Raw genomic sequence first — 23260 nt, 5'->3', positions numbered from 1 at the left:
AGAAGGCGAGCATAATTTGGGTAAATAACTATCAGAGATTTAGCAATAATTCCTAATGGAAATAACATACCTACCTCACAGTGTTAATTGCTGAAATGTGGAAATGTAACGACAAAAGTAAATGTTCTGATCTGTTGCCTGTAGTCAATAAACCCTAATTTATATTAAATGATAACATTTGGTTAATGTCCAAAGCCAAATATTTCTTTCCCATGTCTGAACTGGCAGCTTCGTCATGGAGGGACACAAGTCTCCTGTGTCAGCGTCACACTCTTTGTTGGTCCATTCTTTACAGCCAAAGCTTTTCCACAATAACACTATCTCCAGCTTCTAGACCCTGTCTCTTAGTGTCTGATTGCCACGGTTGGGAGGGTTACTATAAAAATGTAATTCATTACAATAGTTACATGTCACAAAATGTGACAATGTAAGATGTTTTTTAATTAAGTGTATATGTAACCTTAGAAAAGAAGAAAACAATATATCTAATATCAAAAGTGTAACAGTAATAGTTTACAAATGCCGTTTAAACGTAATACATTATCAAAAGCAAACTGTATTTTTGTTTAATAAATCAGGTGTCCACCTGCTGCATTAAAAAGACAAATGTATTTAAAATGAACAATAATTAAAGTAGCCTAAATATAAACCATAAAGACAATCCATTCAGTACGTCTACCTATAATATATCTATCTCTATTTCTAAATGTATTGTAATAATGCTAATCTCAATTTGTAATAATATTTTTACAATGTAATTGTATTCCAATACAGTTCCCTTTTTTTGTATTCTGATTACGTACTCCCATTAAATGTAATCCATTACTCATCATGCCTGCTGACTGCTCATGTTTCTTGTCCTGTTGCCATGACCTAAACATGAACTTTGGTGAGTACATAGAACAAATGTTTATGTAGCATGTTTAGAAATGAGCAATATGGTCAAAGAAAGAAAGACTTGCACTGAAATGTGGTCTTAAGAAAGCTACAAATGATCAAATTGCAGCAGATACACTGAGTAGTAATCACCAATGGGAGCTTCAACAACATAGATGAAGCTAGAAAGCTGAAATCTGAAGTTTTACACGGGAAAAAAACAGAAACAACCAAAAAAGGTTTTATAACAAATCTTTTATTTTCTCAGGCTATACAGAGGGATAACGTGTGTGGGCAAAAGGAACAATCCACATCGTCTTTCATGATAAACAAATTAGCTCCTGGAATCTTCTTAAATAAGCCAAATTATATACAAATCAAACCTCTCAAGCCAGTCCTGAATACACAAGCCGTTCTTAAAACAGTACACGATTCACTCAACATGTCAACAGTTGTACAAATGCAGATCTGCTGTCATGTGTTCCAACCTAAGGCGCATTAGCCTTGGCTTACACATTACAAATCTGTGTTTTACATTTGAATAATTACATTCCCTGATGCATTACTTAAGGTGCGGTGATGAAGATCAAGACAGAGAAAAAAAGAAAGAGAAAGAAAAGGAGGTCGAGGCTCCAACACAAGAGAGTGATGTCGAACCCAAAAAACCCAGTGATCTCATTTTCAATCATTTTGTGGTGGAATGTTCCAGACGTTTTAATGCTGTGCTGAAGGGAGCATGAGCACCAAGTCTCATGGCCTGCTCTGAACATCCTGTCTGAAAAGCATTAATAGGTGTGTAATCACCCCGTTCACCAGATGGGAGTGACTAAATGCGGATTTCTCGGTAAGAGCAATAATGTTATGGGTGGGTGAACTCCCTGTCTGTTCCTCTGCTGAACACTGGCTGTTAAATGTTGGCGCAAAGGCAACAAAAAGGTGTCTGGAACGCCTTTCAGTACCAACTACTCTTTACTGAGCAACTTGCCATGCTCTGGCTGTATTCTTTTCCAGATGGTAATCATCGCAGTTACACAGGCATTCATTTTGCCTGTTGCATAATGAAATGTGTTTCCATTCAACAAAGAAAGAGCCACAGTTAAGTCTTGTTTCGGAAAAGGGGCATGGTAAAACTCCCAGGCCCAGGCGGTATAGTCATCATCCTGTTTCCATACCCAAGAGTTAAAGAAACAGTAATGCCACATTTCCACAGCATGGCACAGCCGCTAGGGCTCTAATCAGCTCCACTGGCAATGTTTGGTTTCCATTTGCAAAAGTTGTTTATACTTTCTTTGGGAACACCATGGTCGAGGTCCGAAGTGAGGTTAGCCAAAAAAACAAAAACAGGGTGGACCACTGATCGATCATAGAGAATTGTCACAGGAAACAGACATGAAGTAATGATATTATCCATACAATTCAGGAAGGACCTCTGTTTTGGTTGCTAATGAAAGGATTCTGCAAGTGTCTTGTTGACAGTGCAGAGGGTGGTAGTGTCTGCAGTTGAACACAAAATCAATAAAAGCACCAGGTACCAAAAGAGAGCCTTACCATGAAGTGGAAAGAAGCAGCAAGTGCAAATGTTGCAAGTGTGCAGCTTTAACAAATAACACGGCAGGAACAAATAAAGTACACACAAAACTAAATAAAGACAGATAAGCTCAAATAATGGCAAGTGTCATAGAAGAAGGCGACTTACACAGCATGATGGAGGCCACTAATGTGCCTTTGCAGTTCCATTCAGCCTTCATTGAGCTGTTTTCAGTAAAAGGCCACTGGACAGAGTGTGCTCAGCATTAAGCAGCAGACAGACACAGTTAGAGACCAGAGGGTAAACAAAGTGGAGCAGTAAGCAGCTAAACAGAGCTAACATAATAGTATAGGACTTACATTTGACATAAACATACAAAACTAAATAACTGAAAACTGAAAAATAATTCAGGTTGAAATCAAATTTTAGAATCAATAGTTGCAGTAGCGACAATAGACTCATGGCTAATGTAAAATATGCAATGTAAGTTTTAACGCATCTAAAGTAGCACTGTTCTGATTTGTTCTAATTACCACATTGTTCTTGGTATATAAATTAGAGGCACTCAACATGGTGCAAAATCCTGACACAGTGTTTCATCCCTGTTCCTCTGGGAGTAACTGGACAAGCATCTCTTGTCCTTTCTTTTTTTTCAAATGTTTGCATCATGAAGCTGTTTTAAAACTCTTTGGATGAGTTGATCCCTTAAATATAGAAAACTATAGAGTTATTAAGTTATACACCGTGAGACTTTTGAGCAACTTTGTACTGCACACATTCTATCTGTTAATGTATCACTGTGATGTTGAATTAAACCCAATCATTCATGAGTGAAACATTTACTGTGAAGTTGGCAAAAAGGAGATGACACACACCCATGTTGCACACACACACACACACACACACACACACACACACACACACACACACACACACACACACACACACACACACACACACACACACACACAAGGGTGATTGAATGATCTGCGGAACAGAAGTGTTGGCCCTGGAATCTGGGTTGTGTTTGTGAGAGCAGCTTTAAGCAAGTCTCTCACAGGATATGAGCTGGAACCAGAGAGCAGACAAAAGCATGAAACAACCTTGACTTCTTTTTTTCCAAACTCTCCTGTAATCCCTCTCACATTCAGCGTAAGTGACTGCAAATACTATCCAGAGACAAAACGCAGACCACTGAGGAAGTTCAGGGAAATTCAGAGTGACGCCTGCTCTATCCTTAAAGAGAGCAGCCATCTTGGCTCTTAGCGTGCTAATAAGTGCATAACTCAATCAACTAAACAGTCATTGTCCTGATCCAAACACAGTGCTATTAGTTGCCTGGTGACATAGGGTCCTAACAATCTTGTTAATTGGCCGTCCATTCTAACCTGTTACAAAACAACTTGTTTTATTAGGCCATCTGCACTCAATAAGAGCAGCTGGGAAAACGCAGCAGCCTACTGCGCCTCCTCATACCACAGCAGACTGACACAGTCCTTGTCCTCCATTTTTCTGTTTACTTATACTATCTTCTATGTTTTTGCCCCGGACAGCTGTCCTAATCTGGACAAAAGACAATTAGACTATAATTTACTTTAAATATATATCTTTAACAAAGTTAAACCACTTTTAGAGCTCCCTTCCCGACTGAAGATATCCTCCAGCCCCGGTGCACAGGCTGACCCCACACTGGATTGTTTGGACAGGTTCCAGCCAGTGTTCACTGGAATCAGCTGCCACAGAACATCTTGTTTTTTATTGTGCTCTATTGATCCCTGAGGCATGCATTTGTTCTTTTGCTTTCTCCTTTCCCCACAGCAAGTCATTTATTGAGACTGCAGCATGAAGGTGAACTACAAGAGCCGCCACATGTTGCAAATTAGAACTGTAGATACAACGCAGACATCTATAAACCCTTTACAATTTACTAAATATGGCATGGCTTTAATCCAGTTGGATAAACATTCTTTAATCCAGGGCTGCATTAAACCTCGGAGTTAAAGGGGCATGGGGCCCCTAAGGACTCTCTGTTACTTTGTAAAAACCCTCGTCCTACGAAAATGCCTCTGGTGGTTCTTATTAACAGTCTTTGTCCTTGTGTTATGCTGTGTTCAAACCAACGGTGCAGAGCAACACAAGTTTGACCGCGGTATGTATTGCTAACACGCTTATCTGATTTACTACAGCAGTTTGAACCAAAGACAACCCAATTTTGCTGTTGAAACTATATGATGCAGATTTGAAGGGTTCTGACTTTATTTCCGTCCGCAAGACGCCAAGCAAACCGGTTTTAAAACACTTGTTTTCTCAATGGAGCTCGATCAGGTCTATGCTAACAATGTAGCCTCTTCGCCAACACTACAAATGAAGTCATCTAAATAAGGAATAAATGCGGCGGCCATGTTACTGTTATACACGCCATGTTACTTTAAAATCGTGTTAACTCATCCACATGTGGGGCGTTTATGATTATTTATTGATCATAGCCAACACAGCTTTCCTTCATTTCTGATCAAACAACGTCATGATGTCAGCGTCAAACTAACTCATCGACCAAGTGGCAAATGTTCAATGGTCCGGGCGCGACTCGAGAAAAATGTGCTTCACTTTTGGGATTAAAACCTCATTAATACATCAAATCAATTAGCCTGGGACAGGATTCTCATCATTCACATCTAGCTACAATGCACTGGGGGAGGAACACATCGTTAATTTCTCAGTTTCTCCACTGATATATTCAAGTTTCTCTTTCCACTCATCAACTGCCTTCATGTCAATCAGAAACAACTGCCTTGATATATCTGACTACACCTGGATGGGCGAGGAGCTAACACAATATTGGCAGCTGTTAGTGGGGTCTTGAACATATCACCCTGTGGATATTATTGTTGTGGTGTATGATTCCGTCTGGACAGTTGTAGCTACACTGTGGTTACACTTGTCACATGTTCACCTGCTGGGTGTCATCGGATCAACACTTGAAAGCTGGGCTACAAAACCAGCTTGAGCTCACAACGCTGTCAAGTGTTCCGGATCCAATGTGAAAATTGGCAGTTGGAAAGAAAATGTTCAAGGCCAGATGTGGACACGCAGTGATGTGACCTCCATAATAACTTGTGTTATAATGTCAGGCGTAACCATGGCCTGTATGGCATCCAGCTACCTATTGTCAGAGTGAACACGGAGAGTAGTATTTACGAGAACATCTGCAAATAAGCCGCTAACACTCCATTTAAGAGCTTAAAAATGTAAGCTCTTATTGAGATTATAAGAAGGTTTGATGAGATCCAACATTAGCTCTAATAGTGAACCATGTTAACAGCTTGTTCTTGTATAAGCTTTTTTCCATGAACTCATTCCTCCGCATAAACATATTTGGTACCTCCTAGTAAGGCAAACTTTTAAATGGTTTTTACTTTTTCTAGTAAAAAAACAAAACTTTTTCTAGTTACTATTTTTGCCTTTACAATTGGTTAACAAATGATTGACTAATGCTTTATGATCACTTAACAGCCATTATAATTAGAAGTTGCCAAGTTGCTTAAATTACTTTGGCTATAAAGAGTGTCAATGTTATAATCATTTAATTTAAACGTAAATAATTTAATAAAGTAATTATCGACTGACTTTTATAATTAACTTTATTTTGCTTATTAGAAAGTAAAATACCAATATTTGTTCACAACCTGGCAACCCAAAACTCACTTACCTAAAAACGGGCTTATGTCTTCTTCCTGCCATGAATGTGGACATGGGAAGAAATATTTAAATTGTAATTCCCTCTTTCTCAGCTCACAGCCCTACAGTATGATCCATGAAGCATTAGTACATTGTTAAGCATTTATATTGTGCTTACATGATAATATTTCCGCATGTAAACACACCATGTATCTACACCCAAATATGAGCTGCAGTTCCAAAACATTAGCACAAGTAAAGCATCGCATAGATAGACTTGAGAATCAAGGTCGTTACAGCTTCAACATTATTTATGTTGTATAAGGATACCAACAATATTCTAAAGAAAGGCATGACTAGGTAGCTTCTGTTAACGTTCTCAAACCTTGTGTTTGTGTGTTTGTCTGCATTATCTTTCAGGGGTGGGAAGCAAACATGTGACAATCCTGGAGTCAACATTCTCCTTTGAGGATGAACATCAGGGGGAGAGGGATGTCAGCCTCTCTGGAGCCCCGGCTCAAAGCCACCTGTAGGCCAGACTGACAGTACAGCAGCCTGTCAACCAAAAGGGTCTTATATTCCACATGTGCAACTTCTCCTACAGTACATCCAGCTGTTTGGTAACTCCTGCGCACCAGTTGTCCCTTGTACTGCATGCATGGGCCTGAATACACTGAAGACACTGAACTGAAATGTCAACAAATTACACATAACTGAATAAGGTTATGTGTAAGCAATAATATAAGGTTGAACCTAATACTTTTATTTCAACGTAATATTATTACCTTTAATTAACCTAATACAAATGTGTGTAAATTGTTGACATAATACACTTAATTAAAGTCAACGCTTTCGTTTTTTCAGTGATAGGAGCGTGTTGTTGTTAGTAGACAAACGTAAAAAGCAGTGGAGGCTCTGAGGCCTGCTCACTGGGGTCTGTAGGGTCACCAGGAGTATCAGTGGATGGCAGAGCAAGGGGTAAGGCCAGGTGGGGGAAGTGCTGGGAGAGGGTGTGAGCAGGTGGTCCCAAAACACTGTACGCCTTCAGGGCAGAGAGCCCGTTGAGAACTGCTACATCCAGAAAGGTCACGTGGAGGGAGGAGGAGATGTCAAAGGAGAAGGTTTCTATCTCCATCGCAAGCCCCGCTGCTGGGGAGATGGTCATCTCCTGGTGGGGGTAGGGGGCCTCTGGGACTGCACTGTGGATCCTGAGGGTCTGCAGACCCAGCAGAGCCAGGTACTGACTGTCCATTGGTTTTATTCCACAAAAAGACAACCGCAAATGGCCAACCCTGCTGCTGTTCAGAAGCTCCTCCAGGACCCAGAGTTCCTTCACCCACACGGTGAGGGTCCCGGGCTCTGTGAGGCCTGCGCGGGGGAGGGCGGAGCGGGGGGCCGTGTGGCACCTGCACAGCGAGTTGGCCAGAGCCTCGTCACAGTCCCGCAGCGCCGCGGAGCAGCTGCAGTTCCGCAGGCTGGTGCCACTGTCAAACAGCAGCGTGGTATTGGCCGGCGGAGGAGCTTCAGAGGAGAGGGCGGAGCTGGTTGTCCGGGTGACGGGGGTCAGGAAGAACAGCAGCCAAAGTGACCATGGGAACAAGACAGAGGAGACGGTGTTTGGAGACATCTCCATGGAGATCCAACAGACTACATCTTCACAAAGTGGAGCGACAGGATTGTAGAGGAATGGGCGAAGCTGTAAAGAAATGTTTGGAAGAATAAAGTTAGAATCAGAGTTAGCATACCTTTATTCGGGGAAGCACATTGTGACAGCAAAAGTGAAGAGGCAAAATATTAATTAGGAGGCATGCATAAAATATTAGAGATAGAAATGATACGAATCACAATTTACAAAAGTACCCATCCAGGTGGAAAACAATAAGTAATTTGTTTTATAAAATAAAGTTAGTCGAGCGTGTGGCGTAGTAGTCTAGTGTGATAGCAGCCAGGTAACAGTAGTGAAAGTAAAAGTATATATTGCAGATTTATTACAGATTGTGTTAGCATAGTTGCGTAGTCTAAATTAGAGATAGAAGCCAGTAATAATAATAATAATAAAGCGGTATATTTAACTTTATATTGCACATACTGTAAAGTCTAGTTGTTAGCTCATAGAGTCCTATTGTGAACTCGGAAATGTTGAGCACCCCAAAGTTTTATGTTAGAAATGTATAGTACGGCTACCCAGTTCATAGAAAATGCCGGGTGCTAACTATTGGTGGGATGTTGGGCAATTAGCACAATTAGCACAAGTTGCGTATTTAGCATTAATTAGCATTATAGCTTACTGTATGTTGACAATAGTTAAAAACTGGCATTGCCGATTAGGTAGATTTTTGAGTGGTTTCAGGGATTATTGAGGATGCTGAATGCATTTCTGACATTTTCAGGATCCAAAATGGCAGTTTGAACCAGAAAGGCTGATTTTGATTCATTTTGGGTCGATTTTGAAGTTTAAGTGGACTCACGATCATCTGGATTGGACAAATTACTTATCCATTTGAAAAATAATTGTCCACAGTAGAGGCAATCATTTTCATCTTCTGCTCTCTATATCCAATGGTTGCAACACCACTCATAGAAGTGAAAATCGGCCCCCTGCGAATACAAATTATTGCTGATTAACGCAATGTATGCTAATTGTGCAAATTGCCAACATATGCAAGTTACCATCCAGCAGTTTCTTTGTGCTGGGGACCCGTATTATACATTGCTATCATAAAACTTTGGGGTACTCAACATTTCCGGGTTCACTAAGCTTGCAAGATTAATAATAGATGCTGCGCAAAAGTGTGTTATAGTCTTTGTTCTTATATATGTGGGGGTCTACATTTACACAAACAACAAATAAATACTGTGTAGTCAGACAGCAGTACTCGAATTACATTTTGATGCTAACTCTCATCAAAGAGCCGAGCTCAGTATTACCCCCCCCCCCCCCCCTTGACTCGCAGCAGTACTTTGCTTCACTAAAAGCACATGACACACAAAGAAAGTCTTTTTCTCGCTCTGTGCCCTGTAGTAACCTGCTTCTGCTTTGCGTCTGTGTTTTTACAACATGTGGAGGCCAGCTTCAGACCAACAGCCAACTGAAATCAGCTCTCTATTTCCAGTACAGCACACGCACACGCACGCGCGCACGCACGCACGCACGCGTGCACGCACAAACACACACACACATAATTGAGCCACTTATTTCTTGCTCTCCAATTTTACTAGAGAGGTCCTTTCAGGCCCCAGGCTACTGGGACGGCTGCTTATAAAACTTCCTGCGCCTTGCTGCACTGTGGTGAAATAGGCAGCGGCCAGCCACATTAAATGTTCCGAAATAATGAAACACTGGACTTTAATTCCCCATCAGGAACGGTTGAAAAGAGGACTGAATAAGCAGTCTTCATTTCCAGAGAAAACTTCTCCCCACCCTTCTGTTTAAACAGTGAAGCACTTTCCACTGTAAAGCTGGACAAAGTCTACTTGAGTCTGAAAAACATTTGCCACATATGGTACCAAAGATTACCATGTACTAGGCTCCTTACATTTTACTGATAAATCCGACTGTATTGGGTTGAATGTTAAAAGTCTAAGGGATGTTTATTTCATTACAGGAACTTTGATTTTAGTCAACACATGCCACATTAAAAGGCTTAGCTGTTTTACCTGTGCACTTGCAAATGAAAAGTGCTGTTGTTGATTAGTTTTGTATTTGTTAGATAGAAGATTGTGCCGCTGTGTGCACTCTTTGGTCTTTGCAATAATACTGCCCCATTTAAATATTTTGGTAAAAAAAAGAACCAACAACATAAAGCTGTGAAAGCGACTTCTCGACCGCAACTCAATTCTCCTGATTTTGATCCGTTATTGAAATTGAAACTGACAATAAACAGACATTGTTGTGAACAGGATAGCTTTGGTTGCACCGTTTAAGGCTGTTAACAATATCATTTAAAAAAAGAATATTGAATTATCACAGTATCATGATTTGAGGATTAAAACATATGTTCTTTTTGTATAAGACCCAGTCTCACGGCATTTCGTGTTATAGTCCCGAAATTAATTTAATCTATTGATTCGTGTTCACCAACACGAATTTCTCATTTTTTTCGTGTCACACAGAACGATTTTAAAAGCAATGTATTTCTATTGGTAGTATGTTTCGTGCCTGCACCACGTCTTTTTGTCCTGTCGGGTCTTGGAAGACCGGAAGCTGTGTGGTTCATAAAAACATGTTCTTACTCAATATCTTACCCTAAGCCTAACCCTTTTATTTTAAATAGTATAATGTCAGAGTTTTTTTGCCATCCGCGAGGAAGAGAAATGGGGCTCAGAGCCTCAGAATCCTGAAATCTGTATTTTTTTAAATCTTTTTTTCCTTCTAATTTGTTATTATTTACATTGCTTTTAAAATCGTTCTGTGTGACACGAAAAAAATGCGACCAAATGCCGTGAGACTGTGTTGAACATTTCCTACTTTGTAACTAACTTGCTATTATACCTAATTCTGAAACCAATTGAACCTGTGCAGGGTGAGGCAGATTCACATTCAGCAATCCTTTTTTAACGAGACCAGACCAAGTAACTTGTAATGTACACTAATAATTTACTCAAAGACTTCATGTGTATATTTATATGCTGTGGGTGGTTGGACTTGTTGACATTGACCTCTTTTCCCATCATGCCTTTTCCTCACTCATGTGGGATTCTAACAAAGTATTTAGCGGGTTTACTGTACAAGACGTACGCACATTTGAGGTGCCACTTCCCTTTTCTCTGCAGCCTGTGTACTATTCACATGGGCTACCTTTTAAAGGAATGTTCCCTAACTTTATTCCAGATTTCATGATGTAACCTTTTCGTAGAATGTGAAAAAAAACTTAATTAGCAATTAATTTATAGCACTTAAATATTAAGAGTTTAGAAAAACCACCATGAAGGATAAAAAAAACTATAGTTTGAACTTTGGTTGTGGATATGCATAATGTAAAAGAATAAAACCAACAACTAAATAAACACACACTGATTTAATTAATAATTCAACTCTTATCTTATGTTTTAGATGAGTTTAAATCCAATTTTACAGTTCAAACTAAGAACAAGATCATTAACTCTATTAACTTCTGCGGAACGCTGAGACACTCGCAAGCCCCGTATCTGGGCCCACAGAGTGTGCACACTTGAATTAAACACTGGCTTGGACAAGATACCAACTCCTGTCTTCTTCTCATTGAGAACTCAGTTTATCATTCATCCACAGAGCGTCCTGCATGGCCAGCTACTGGTCCCTCTAGCTCTGGTGCAGGTAACACGTCTACGCAGAACCGCTCATCCCGTCTACTAACACTTGTTGAGTGTATTGCTGGGAACCCCTGGACATGCAGTGTTGATGCAAATCAGCCTCGTTCTACGTTTGATATTATGAACCTTTAAGTTAACAAATGTTAGTTTAAAGTATTAATGGAGACGGTTATGGTCTTCTCATCGCTCCATTTGCTGCTGTTTTTCCTTTCTTCACACCTGGAGTGGAGGCATCAATAGAGGTTCAAGTCCTAGGCTCCCTTACAGGAGGATTTAATCACTATGTCTGTTTTTTATTGAACTTTGTTGCATTTAAATGTAATCGCTAAACAAACTTGTGCATAAAAACAGGTGGATGGAAAATATATGAATGTAAATGTTATCTTGTTTTCATTCAGGAAATGACCATTTGTATATATTACAGCTCTTTGACCAAGTGGGAAAGAGTACAAACATTTGACTTTAAAGAGGCTCTATTCTGCTCACTCTGTTTCATATTAGTATGTAGTGTCTCTACGGTGACATGTCTCCTTGCTTTAATGTTCAAAAAGCTCTTTATTTTTCTCATACTGCCTGTGCTGCAGACCTCTTTTCACCCTCTGTCTGAAACCAGAGCCCAGTCTGCTTTGATTGGTTAGCTGGCCGGCTCTGTTGTGGTTGGTCAACCTCTTAGAGCTGTCCCGCCCCTTAGCCTATCACATACAATGTGATGGAGCACTAACCAATAGAAGCGCAAGTGATACATAGTGATGTCATTACGTCACAGAAGTAAACAAAGGAGTCTAATGGAGGCATTCCAGGCAGGGTGGGTCACCCTGCTATAAATACTCTTGACTTCACTGAGGTTGGTTTACAGTAGCAGCTGCCCTCCACACACAGCCTGTCTCTCCATCCTTACCTCACTGCTTTTATTAGTCATCGTCTCCCAGCTGTTCCCAGCGTCTGGCTCTCCCACACAGTCATTTTCTCTCTTTTTCCATCTGCCTGTCCTTGCTTTCTCTAATGTCTCTCGCTCCTCTCCCTTTTTCTCTCCTTGTCTCCCCTCTCTTCCCTCTCCTCCGTTTTCTCTCTTTTCCCTTCCTTTCCTCCATCTCCATCTCTGTAATCCCTGAAACAAACCCCAGCTGCAGGACCGGATGCTGAGAGAGTAACTAAAATGAAACTAACCACTGAAAACACATTTCACAATACTTTAATGACAATGTGAGTCTTGCATTGAAAAAAGATTTATTATAATATTACCTTTAATTTCTAAATCATGTATGTACATAGAAAAATGTAAAAAATAAACTAGCTTAAATTTAACTTAAAAGTTATTGAGTGTAAACCTATCAACATTTGGATCCTGTGTGTATGTGAAAGCGAGTGTATGTGCGTGCATGCGGCACGCAGGAAGAGTTAAACAGGGTGAAGTGTGTGTGTGTGTGTGTGTGTGTGTGTGCATGTGTATGTGTGTGTGAGGAGAATCTTGAGGTGGCCGGGGCTCCACACGGCTCCACGGCTTGTTAAAGGAGAGGCTCAACACATTCCTCTGACATCATGCTCCACCACAGGCACCCACCCTAATCCTCCCTTCCTCTCTCTTACAGTCCCTCTCTTCCATGACACCCATCCCTTCCAATGTCTCTCACTCCTCTCCCTCAGCAGCTGCAGCTCCACGCGACTACAGAGACACATTGGTGTGGGTTTACTACATAAACAGCAAAATGCATTGAAAAGGGTTTTCTTTATCTTGCGTTGTGATAGTTATTTATACTGTTAAGAAAATTACAGCTGACAAAATGAAATTATCTTTAAAGGGACCCTATTCTGCTCATTTTCAAGTTCATATTTTATTTTGTGCCTCTACTTTGACATTTTCTATGCTTTAATGTTCTGCTCGTCAGGAGTGATAGCACATGCGATGGGGAGTAATAAGAAGTTCTGCATATATATAATAGCCACTTAAACATGCCATATTACATTTAATTAAGGTCAACGGTTCAGTTTTTTCAGTGCGTTGACTATATGAGCGATATACAGAGCGATATGCCGCCCATGTTCAGGTGAGCTTCTTACGATTACAAGAACAATGTTAATTCTCTAGTTTAGTTGATAGTTTTCATCTGTTCAAAACTTAAGAAATCACTCTGCTGGGTTTACAGGTTTCCCCAGCCACATTTCCAAACCACCCAACCCCTGCACGACGACAACAACAACAACAACAACAACAACAAGCATTGCAGAGAAAAAAAGTTACAAAACAAGCGTATTCCAAACAGCTTTGGCTATATATTCACAACAAGTTCCTGTGTTTGATTAGATAACACACATCAAATATTGAATTATTGCTTCAATACCTTTCATAAATACTTAATCGTTTTTTGAAAGCCTCTTTGATTTCCTTAAACAGCATAGTAGTTTCTGGCAGAAGTGTATTTGTTGGGGACTATTTTGATATATATTTGTTCAGGAGCGGATAATTACATAGTTATGGTATTTGGCCCATATGGCTCAGCAGAGGAGGATGCAATGGCTTTGGATAGACACACAGTTATTAAGATCAATTAACCGTTTGTTCTGGCACTTCAGTCATAGGACTTTTACCAAGATATACAAATATAGAATATCACTTTTCCTTTAAGGAATTCAACATAATAATGCATGCAGGTAAATACTAACATAGACCCTTTACATGTAATTGTTTTATATATAACCTCCTCTTGTCATGAAGTCATAAAACGTGTGGAATTAAAGATTATGCAAAACGATGCCATGTGCAAAATGTTTCAGTTGTGGTATGATAGTGAACACTGCAGCCTGTTCACGTGCTACTTACCTCCTCTCAGCCTTTCCCTACACTTGAATGCAGATCTCCATATACAGTGGCAGCTGCTGAAGCATTTTCTCGCAGGCGGTTTATTTTTATTGACTACTGTACAGTGGAATCAAGTTAGCAGGCTATAAAACAAAACTCTAGAGTCTCATAAGCGGCTAATCTCCAGCCTCTTGTTAGCGTAGTGGGATGGAAGGAGAGAAAACTTGATTTCCCCAAACTATTTCTCAGGGGTTTGAAAGAGAGCACAGCAGTAGTGGTTCCATGGCAGCCTGCATGTGTCTTCACAGTATTAGTCTCACCAGTCCTTTACTTTACATTATATTTCTCTAATTTAATGGTAATGAAATACATGTTATACAGGTGTAGATATTAGGTATAGAAATATGTTGTTATAACATGAAAAGTGTCTTGTTATGACATTTCACGATGGCTGTAAAAAAGGCCCAGATCAAAGATTTTGTCAACTCTTAGGATTATTATTACATTCGGTTTTTTTTATTGAAAAGGTAGAGTTCACCCTTAAAAAATAAATACAAATCTTTCTTTTACCTGTAATGCTTAGATCGTTATTGTGTGAGTGGCTGAGAATTGGAAATATCAGCTATAACGAAGTCTGCCTCCTCTCCATATAATGGAAGGTGGCACATTGGCACACAGCATTTTTCTAAAGAGAAGGCAGGGATCTGTAGGGTTAACATCTGCAACACTTACACCAAATCAATCCAGATTACACTATTTCATTTGTGATCAAATGTGATTATAGGTAAGACTTCACTTGGATTCAATTCCTTTCGTTGAGATTGATTCTCTACGGCTTCTACAAGGTTTTTTGGCTCTTAAGCACCTAGACACACACTGTATTTATGCTCGTCATGTCCCTAATATGAACAACATAGAAACTCTTCCTGGTCCGACCCATGGATGTACAAAGAAAACTCGATACAGCGTTGGAGGCGGGGTTACATTCATATGGAAGTCACTCAGACGGACCGAGTGCAGATTCAAAATAACCCAGAATTTTGGGTTTTGGGTCCATAGACCATGCGCACTTGAGTTTTCCTGAAGAGAGGGAAAATAATTCCTGATTCAACTCTTGATTCAGCTTTGAGCGTATTTTACAACTTTTAGACCCTAAATAAGGGCTATACAAGTGTTTATAATGGGTAGTTTATTTACTTTAAAAAAATGTCAGCTGATTTACAGACATCTCTTTCCCAATGTCAGACAATAGGAACAAATATAGAATGGAACTAGACTAGAATGGAGGTTTAGTTGAACATTTGGCCACAGAAACACGGTCGCCTGTTTGCTTCATCTAACGCCCCCGTCAGTACTAGGAGCAACATCATGTTCCTGTGTCGTCCAAAACAGTTTCAGCTGGTTTATGATCTGACATTGTTTGGTTTGATTTAGGCAAAAATACCAAAAACTATTTGGATCGGTTGCGAAGTGTTTTTTTTCGTCATGGTTATAAAACTTGGTTAGGGAACGATAGATGATGTGGTTGAGCCCCGAGCCTGTTTTTCAGGTCTCAGGCTCGAAAATGACATTCCCAGAACAAATGACCATATCTTCCCTTCTAAAAGGATTAAATTAATAATCTTTTTTCTCAAAGCAAGGTTACACCTGTGAGTTGGATGTAGAAGTGTCAGAATCAATATAGATGTTTTTAATTTAAAGTAAATTCAGATTGAACACAGTAAAAAAATGTAAATTATTGTGTCCGTCCAAAAAAATGAATGATGGGATGGTAGACTAAAAGCTTTAGGAATCCAAACCCTGTATCAAGATTGATGCAAAACAAGTGAAATCTGACCTTTTTAGAGAGATTTAGCAAAAAGAAACCACTTCTGGGGTCATTTGGGTGGATTTGACCTATCTCTGGCCCCCCTTGCTCGATTTTGCTGATTGACATCTCTTTCTAACCGTCAGAGCCAATGGAATCGAGGGGAACTCCCACATACTCCTTATTTGGTAATGTGTGTGTGTGTGAGACTGCCGCATAGCCAAGACCGGAAGCTGCGATAACTCTGGTGGCTACCATTAGCAGCTAACTTTTACTCTCCGATTTTTCCATCAAAATGGAATTATGGATTATAAAAAATATATATATTACACAGAAACATTATCAACCTATCAATTAACCGATTCAGCCGCGTTTTTTCTCGTTTTAATGCCATTGAACAAGTCTTTTGATCATATTGGTCATTGGTCAGTTAGCTGAGATTATTCCCGTTAATCTGGTATAACACATTAATAGGTTCTTAAATATTAAGATCCCCTGAGACACAGTGTCGTGAAAAAAAAAGAAAAAAGGACCCGCCGAGGGGGACCTTGGGGCTTAACAGGTTAAATAACCTTGACTGTGAGTAGGAAACAGGAAGTGAACAGCTGTCTCCTGAATTAAAGTTCATGCTTTATCCAAGCAAACCACCCTGACCTCACCACTAAAACAGCATCACCATTTCCTTCTATGTTCAGAGTCATAGTGACTGGGTTGGATTAATACGTTCCATTATTCTATAGTTTACATTTTACAAGGAGATCCTTTTGAAAATATTTTTCCATTTTACTTTTATCCAGGCTGTTTGAGGAGATGCTGATAATTCTGCAAAGATCATGGAAAAAGTGGCAGTGATATACCTTCTGCACAAACTAAAATAATATAAGTGTTAAGTAATGTCTTTTGTGATTTCGGTTAAATGACCCTTAAAGATATACATAACAAAACATTAAAAAAGACATGTGTAGGCATTGGACGGTTCATCTTCCTATCAGGCGATGGAACCTGAATGTTTGGTTTGGGCTGACAGATGACATCACAACTCAGCTGTCTGGACGTGTGTCCATATGTTTCTGATTTAAAAGATATACCCTGAATAACTTCCCACGGCAAATGTATTGCTCCCGGTGAATCAGTTAGAGGCAAAAGCACAAACAACTTAATTTAAAGCATGTGTTCAGAGTGTGCGCCATCAGCATGTGTACAGAGTGTGTATGCAGCAGACAGACCATGGAACAAGCCTCCCTCTGACAGCACATGCATGTGAGTGTGGCGTACTTACGTGGACAGCTCAGAGCCGGTTAGGGGGCATGCTGCTGCCGTCTGGCTCCAGGATCGTCTACCCAGCTCTCTGCAGGGAGGGCAGCAGCAGCTTCCACATGTGTCTGCTGGCTGGCTGGAAAAACTCATCTGTCTGTCTGACCACAGCAAAGAGAGGGGGAGATGGTCAGGATGGAGGGAAGGAGAGAGAGAGAAGGAAGGAGGGAGAGAAACACAGAGAGAGATCTTACTTTCTGGACCCCGGATGGATACACTTTGCTTCAGATGTGACAGCATGAGAGACTCAAACGCTCCGTTTTCTCCACTCACTTCTCATCTTTCTTCTCATTCCCTCTCTCCGCTGCCTCACTCTCCTTCTATTTTGGGACCCGCCTCTCATTTCCAGGCAGAAATTCTTCCCTACATGGAATGGCTGGATATGCTACCATCTTGTGGTAGAAATATAACTACTAATGAATGATGGCTGTTTGGTTTTCCAACATCCATTCTACTACAAAACATTGTGTTCTCTTTGCTAAACATAAATGGAGAATCATAGAGAAGAATGCAGCCACATAAATATAAAGCTTGAAAGGATATTTGAATTCAAAGAATACATATAATTCTCATTTTCAGCTACACCAAAATATATTTAAAGGGGCCCTATTATGCTCATTTTCAGGTTTAGTATTTTCTGTGACACATTTCCATGCTTTAATGTTCAAAAAGCTCTTTATTTTGTTCATACTGCCTGTGCTGCAGCACCTCTTTTCACCCTCTGTCTGAAACCAGAGACCAGTCTGCTCTGATTGGTTAGCTGGTCGGTTGTGATTGGTCAATTGCTTAGAGATGGAAATGTCCTGCTCCATAACGTACCTAGCCAATAGAATCGCAAGTGTTACATAGTGTCACTATTTCACAGAAGTAAACAAAGGAGTCCAATGGATGCCTTTCAGGCAGGGTGGGAGGGTGTGGGAGAGAAACTCCCTCTGGAGGGAACACAGGGATTTTAGCCTTTGCAGACTATTTACATGCACAGAAACCTATAACACACTACAGGAAAGGGAAAATCCAAAAAGCAGAATAGGGCCTCTTTAATAGAATGTTTAGTATATTCTATCATTGATTGCAATATTATAAATGCTAATTGTTATTAATTAGCTTTCACTGCGGTTCCAGGATTGATCACTACTACTACTCTCACAGTCAAACTCATAATGTGGTCTTTCAACAACATCCGACCTCTGCAGCTAATTCGGAAGGCAGCGGCTCAAATCCATCTACCTAATTTATTTCACACTACACCTCTCCTCCCTTTACTTTTCTGGCTGCCGAAATCCGCTTTAAGACACTGCTTGCTCACTGTGCTGTGAAGGGATCCATGTCATGTGTATGTGCACTGGCTCTGCATCCGCCAATCAGCTTGCTACTCCCTCACCGGAAACACTTTACAATAAGGTACACAAAATGTGCTTAGTTACTGAGTAGTGAATAAGGAACAACTAGATAGTTAATGGTTAGTTCACGAGGAGTTCCTGAGTGACTGCGATTGAAGAACTGATGGTTAGTTACAGACTGGGGGGTACTGTATTAATGAATATGTCACGATCTGTCTGTGTCTTGTCTTTTTCTGTCTTTGGTTTCCTGTTTTATTAAGTGTTCACCCCCTGTCTTGCCTGTTGCTTTCTGTCTGTGTTCCCTCCTGTCTGATTACCCGATTGTGTTCACCTTGTCCCTCCTGTGTTTTCTCCTCCCTCCTCACCTGTCTCTTGTTTCGTTGATTAGTCTTGTGTGTATTTAAGTTCTGTTTTTGCTGTCTGTCATTGTTGGTTACATTGCATTTAGCTGACACTTTTGGTTCCTTGTGTGTCTTTGACTGTGTCACGGGGTAGTGTTCTGTTTTTGACGTTTTTTGGCCTTGGAATAAAGGTATTTGTCTTTGCAATCTGCATTTGGGTCCTGCCTGCTTCACTCAACCCTGACAGAAGGAACCAACCAAGGATGGGCCCAGCAGATCCATTTGAGCTGGAATTACTAAGTTTTTCCTTTTCTTTGGCTTGCTGCCCTGATAGGTGGAGGGGAGCGTCCGGTGTTCAGCAGAGAGAGGCTGCTCTGGCAGAGGCGCACCAGATGGCTATTGAGAAACCATGCTTAGTGAAGTTCTTACCTGGCTGGATTTTGGACTTCCTCTTGGCGTGTGATTCCCGGCCTGCTAACCCCAGGCGTGCTGGCCTCCTGCCTCCCGGTTCCAAGCCTGACACCAAACGTCTCGGTGTGTTCCATCTGGAGTCAACCCCTGCTCCTTCCCCATGTCTTGCTCCTGTCCAGGAGCCGTTCTCGGTTACTCGTCTGGCTTTTGGAGGTCCACGGAGCCTCCAAAAGGCTCCTAGGAGAAGGAGTCGCAAGTCCAGGCTAGCAGCCCGAGCCCCAGAAGCCATACGTTGGGCTCCAGTTCTGGCCCCAGCAGCCATGGTTCCGGCCCCAGCAGCCATGGTTCCGGCCCCAGTTCTGGCCCCGGCAGCCATGGTTCCGGCCCCAGTTCTGGTCCCAGCAGCCATGGTTCCGGCCCCAGTTCTGGTCCCAGCAGCCATGGTTCCAGCCCCAGTTCTGGCCCCAGCAGCCATGGTTCAGGCTCCAGAACCCGCCGAAAAAGTCATGAATCCGTGCACCAGTACCGGCCCACACAGCCATGCTTCCGTGCTCCATTACCTGGCTCACACAGCCAGGGTCCAGGCTTCTGTTCCGTGCCCAACAGCCATGGTTCCGGCTCCAGAACCGGCCCCAGCAGCCATAGTTTCGGCTCCAGTACTGGCACTCCGGCCGACGCCAGCTCCCCGTGTCCTGCCGGCGTACCTGCCGACTCCAGCCCCTCGTCTCCTGTTGGCTCTCCGGCCGACGCAAGCTCCCTGTGTCCTGTCGGCGTACCGGCAAACGCCAGCTCCCCGTGTCCTGTCGTCATTCCGGCCAACTCCAGCCCCCCGTGTTCTGTCGGCGAACCGACCGTCTCAAGTCTCCTCTCAAGTTCCTTCTCAAGTCCCCTCTCGAGTCTCTTCTCGAGTCCCCTCTCGAGTCACCTCTCAAGCCACATCTCAAGTTCCCTCTCGAGTCCCCGCTCAAGTTCCCTCTCGAGTCCCCTCTCAAGTCACCTCTGGAGTCCTCTCTGGAGTCCCCTCTCTAGTCCCCTCTGGAGTCCCCTCTGGAGTCCCCTCTCGAGTTCCCTCTCGAGTCTCCTCTCGAGTTCCCTCTCAAGCCTCCTTTCAAGTCACCTCTCGACTCCCCTCTCAAGTCACCTCTCGAGTTTCCTCTCATGCCTCCTTTTAAGTCACCTCTCGAGTTCCCTCTCAAGTCACCTCTCGAGTTCCCTCTCGAGTCACCTCTCCAGCTCCCTCTCGAGTCCCCTCTCAAGTGCCCTATCGAGTCTCCTTTCAAGTCACCTCTCGAGTTCCCTCTCAAGTCACCTCTCGAGTTCCCTCTCAAGTCTCCTTTCGAGTCACCTCTCGAGTTCCCTCTGAAGTCCCCTCTCGAGTCACCTCTCGAGTTCCCTCTCGAGTTCCCTCTCGAGTTCCATCTCAACTCCCCTCCCCAGTCCCTACTCAAGTCCCTTCTCTAGTCCCTACTCAAGTGTCGTTGGAGGTTCCGCTGGGGGTCCTGCCAACTCCATGTCCTATCCCGTTGGGGGTCCTGCCGACTTCTCTTCTGCCGGGGGTCCTGCCAACCCTATGCCCTGTCCCGTTGGAGGCCCCGCCGACTACTCTTCTGCCGGGGGTCCTGCCAACTCCATGTCCTGTCCCGTTGGGGGTCCCGCCGACGACTCTTCTGCCGGGGGTCCTGCCAACTCCATGTCCTGTCCCGTTGGGGGTCCCGCCGACTACTCTTCTGCCGGGGGTCCTGCCAACCCTATGTCCTGTCCCGTTGGGGGTCCCGCCGACTGCTCTTCTGCCGGGGGTCCTGCCAACACCGTGTCCTGTCCTGTTTCGGGTCCCATCGACACCAGCCCTTGCTCCGTCGTGAGTCCCACTGACACCAGCCCAGGTTCCGTCCAGGGTCTCGTCTACGCAGTGGCGAACCGTGTCTATCACAACTGGACCTTCTGTAGACACACCCACCCCCCGCCGCCGCCCCCCCCCCCCCTCCGCGGCATTATAATGTCCGTCTTTTTACTGAATTGTCGTCTTGAAAAGGGTACTCACAACAATTCCGCAACAACTTCATCTTCACCTGTTGCACTTGTCATTTCAACGTTAAAAACAATAAAACGGCATGAATTGCTTCGTCGCATTCATCTAGATCAGGGGTCTCCAACCTTTCTTCATCTGAGAGCTACTTTGAAAAAATGAAAGTGGCCAAGAGCTACTTGCATCACATCGCTTACATTTATTCATATAGCACTCATCAGTTGAATTAAGCTATACTTTTGTACACGTGTGAAATTGCAATACCTAAAGCTTATCACAAATCTTAACTTCACATCAAGATCCAAGAAAACGAAAATGTCTCACATATTATTATGGCCCAGTAAGTCACTGAAAATTCACATAAATGTCCTTAATCACCACCTGACAAGCATCATATGCACTTATGGTCAAATAAGTGCAATCACTCTTTTTTACAGTTAGTGAGTTGAATGGCACTGCATGGAGTCCACCATAGAGGTGTATACTGGACCCATTTAGGTTCACTCTAATAGAGTCATTTAAATGTTCATCAGTCAGTCTTGTTCTGTATTTAGATTTCATGACATTCATGTCAGAAAAAGCTGCTTCACAAAGGTCTGTAGAACAGAACCAAATAAATCAGACATTTTCAGTGCTGCTTGGTGAATGTTCTTATAGTTTGCTGGGTCTACAAGGCTCCAGAAATATTGTGAGTTTTGCTGAGACTTAAACTGAACATGATTTTGGAGATTTATAACCTCCATCTCCATCTCCACAGGATTAACACTGAACAGTTCAGCCATCTTTTTCATCTTCTTCTTCGTCTTGACATTAAATTATAAACCATAATAAATTAACTGTATAGGTCTAGCCTCCCTATATCTGTGTGTGAAATTGTTCCATCCTCAAAAACAAAAAACTAATACTTCTGCAGTCTAGCTGCAGCTTCTAGCAACGGTCTTCTGTTAAAAAAAGGATACTGAATGTCCTGAATGTGGCATCACACACATGACTATGGTCTGAACACAGCAGACAACAGGAGTATTTACAACAGCATTATACAAACAAAAATACTGCATGTGGGTGCACACTCACATTCTCTGTCTTACTGTTACATAAATCCCATGAATGCATGAGACTAAGTTAGCTTCATCATATCTCAATCAGTGATTAAGTGAATGATAAAGTTTCTATCGGGTCACTATCAGCATGTCACTCATCATTATTTTCAGGGAGGGGGCGGGGTTTGGAGGAACGGAGAGGAGACGGTGATCGCGGAAGCTTTCCTCCTGCCTTCACAAACTTTACACAAGTAGGCCTACAGTATTTATCAACTGAAAATAGCAAGAGGACATTCATACTCTGCAATCCAAGACTTGATTAAATCCACCAAAAACCTGACATGACGATAACGAGTGTTTTTCAAAAAACACAAATCCCTCCCTGTGTGTCTCTGAGACGCAACGACACGGTCTGATTCAGAGCGGGTCATTCTGCTGTTGGTTCTGGACTGGTGTTGCTGGAGAAAGCAGACTGGTCTGTGTGTGGTGTCGCTGTGCCGCTGTCACGTCTGTTCCTTGATCACTGCGTCACGGACCAATGTAATATTCGTGACAGAAACAATTCTAAAATAAAAAAACGTTATTGTCCAGCCGCGGCCGAAAAATCAAGAAGCAACCTTACTACGCTATAATCGATAATCGAGCGGCGAGCTACTGAAAAGCTGCCCACGAGCTACCGGTAGCTCACGATCGACGTGTTGGAGAGCCCTGATCTAGATCCTCTGTCTCGAGCCAGTTAACTAGCGGGCCTTCTAGAAAACCCTGGAACCGAGGGAAACTCTGAAATAATACGCCCATTGGCTACAAATC

The 23260-nt window shown here is 42.2% G+C and overlaps 1 protein-coding gene across 2 annotated transcripts; it reads right to left on the bottom strand.

Moving 5' to 3' along the window:
• Positions 1 to 1116: 1116 nt before the first annotated feature.
• LOC117549460 (uncharacterized protein C21orf62-like) lies at positions 1117 to 19498 on the bottom strand. 2 transcript variants are annotated; one of them, XM_034221394.1, is made up of 3 exons: positions 19403 to 19498; positions 17258 to 17393; positions 1117 to 7778 (listed from the first exon to the last, which is right to left on the bottom strand). In XM_034221394.1, the coding sequence occupies exon 3, from the start codon at positions 7713 to 7715 to the stop codon at positions 6966 to 6968; it is 750 nt and encodes a 249-aa protein (XP_034077285.1). In that variant the 5' UTR covers positions 7716 to 7778; positions 17258 to 17393; positions 19403 to 19498; the 3' UTR covers positions 1117 to 6965. The 2 variants fall into 2 exon arrangements, with proteins under 2 accessions (XP_034077285.1, XP_034077283.1); XM_034221392.1 differs by lacking the exon at positions 19403 to 19498 and adding an exon at positions 17487 to 17898.
• Between the last annotated feature and the right edge of the window lie 3762 nt (positions 19499 to 23260).

This window comes from Gymnodraco acuticeps, unplaced genomic scaffold (genome assembly GCF_902827175.1).
Source record: "Gymnodraco acuticeps unplaced genomic scaffold, fGymAcu1.1, whole genome shotgun sequence".
NCBI lineage: Eukaryota > Metazoa > Chordata > Actinopteri > Perciformes > Bathydraconidae > Gymnodraco > Gymnodraco acuticeps.
This window is presented reverse-complemented; position numbering and strand designations above follow the sequence as displayed.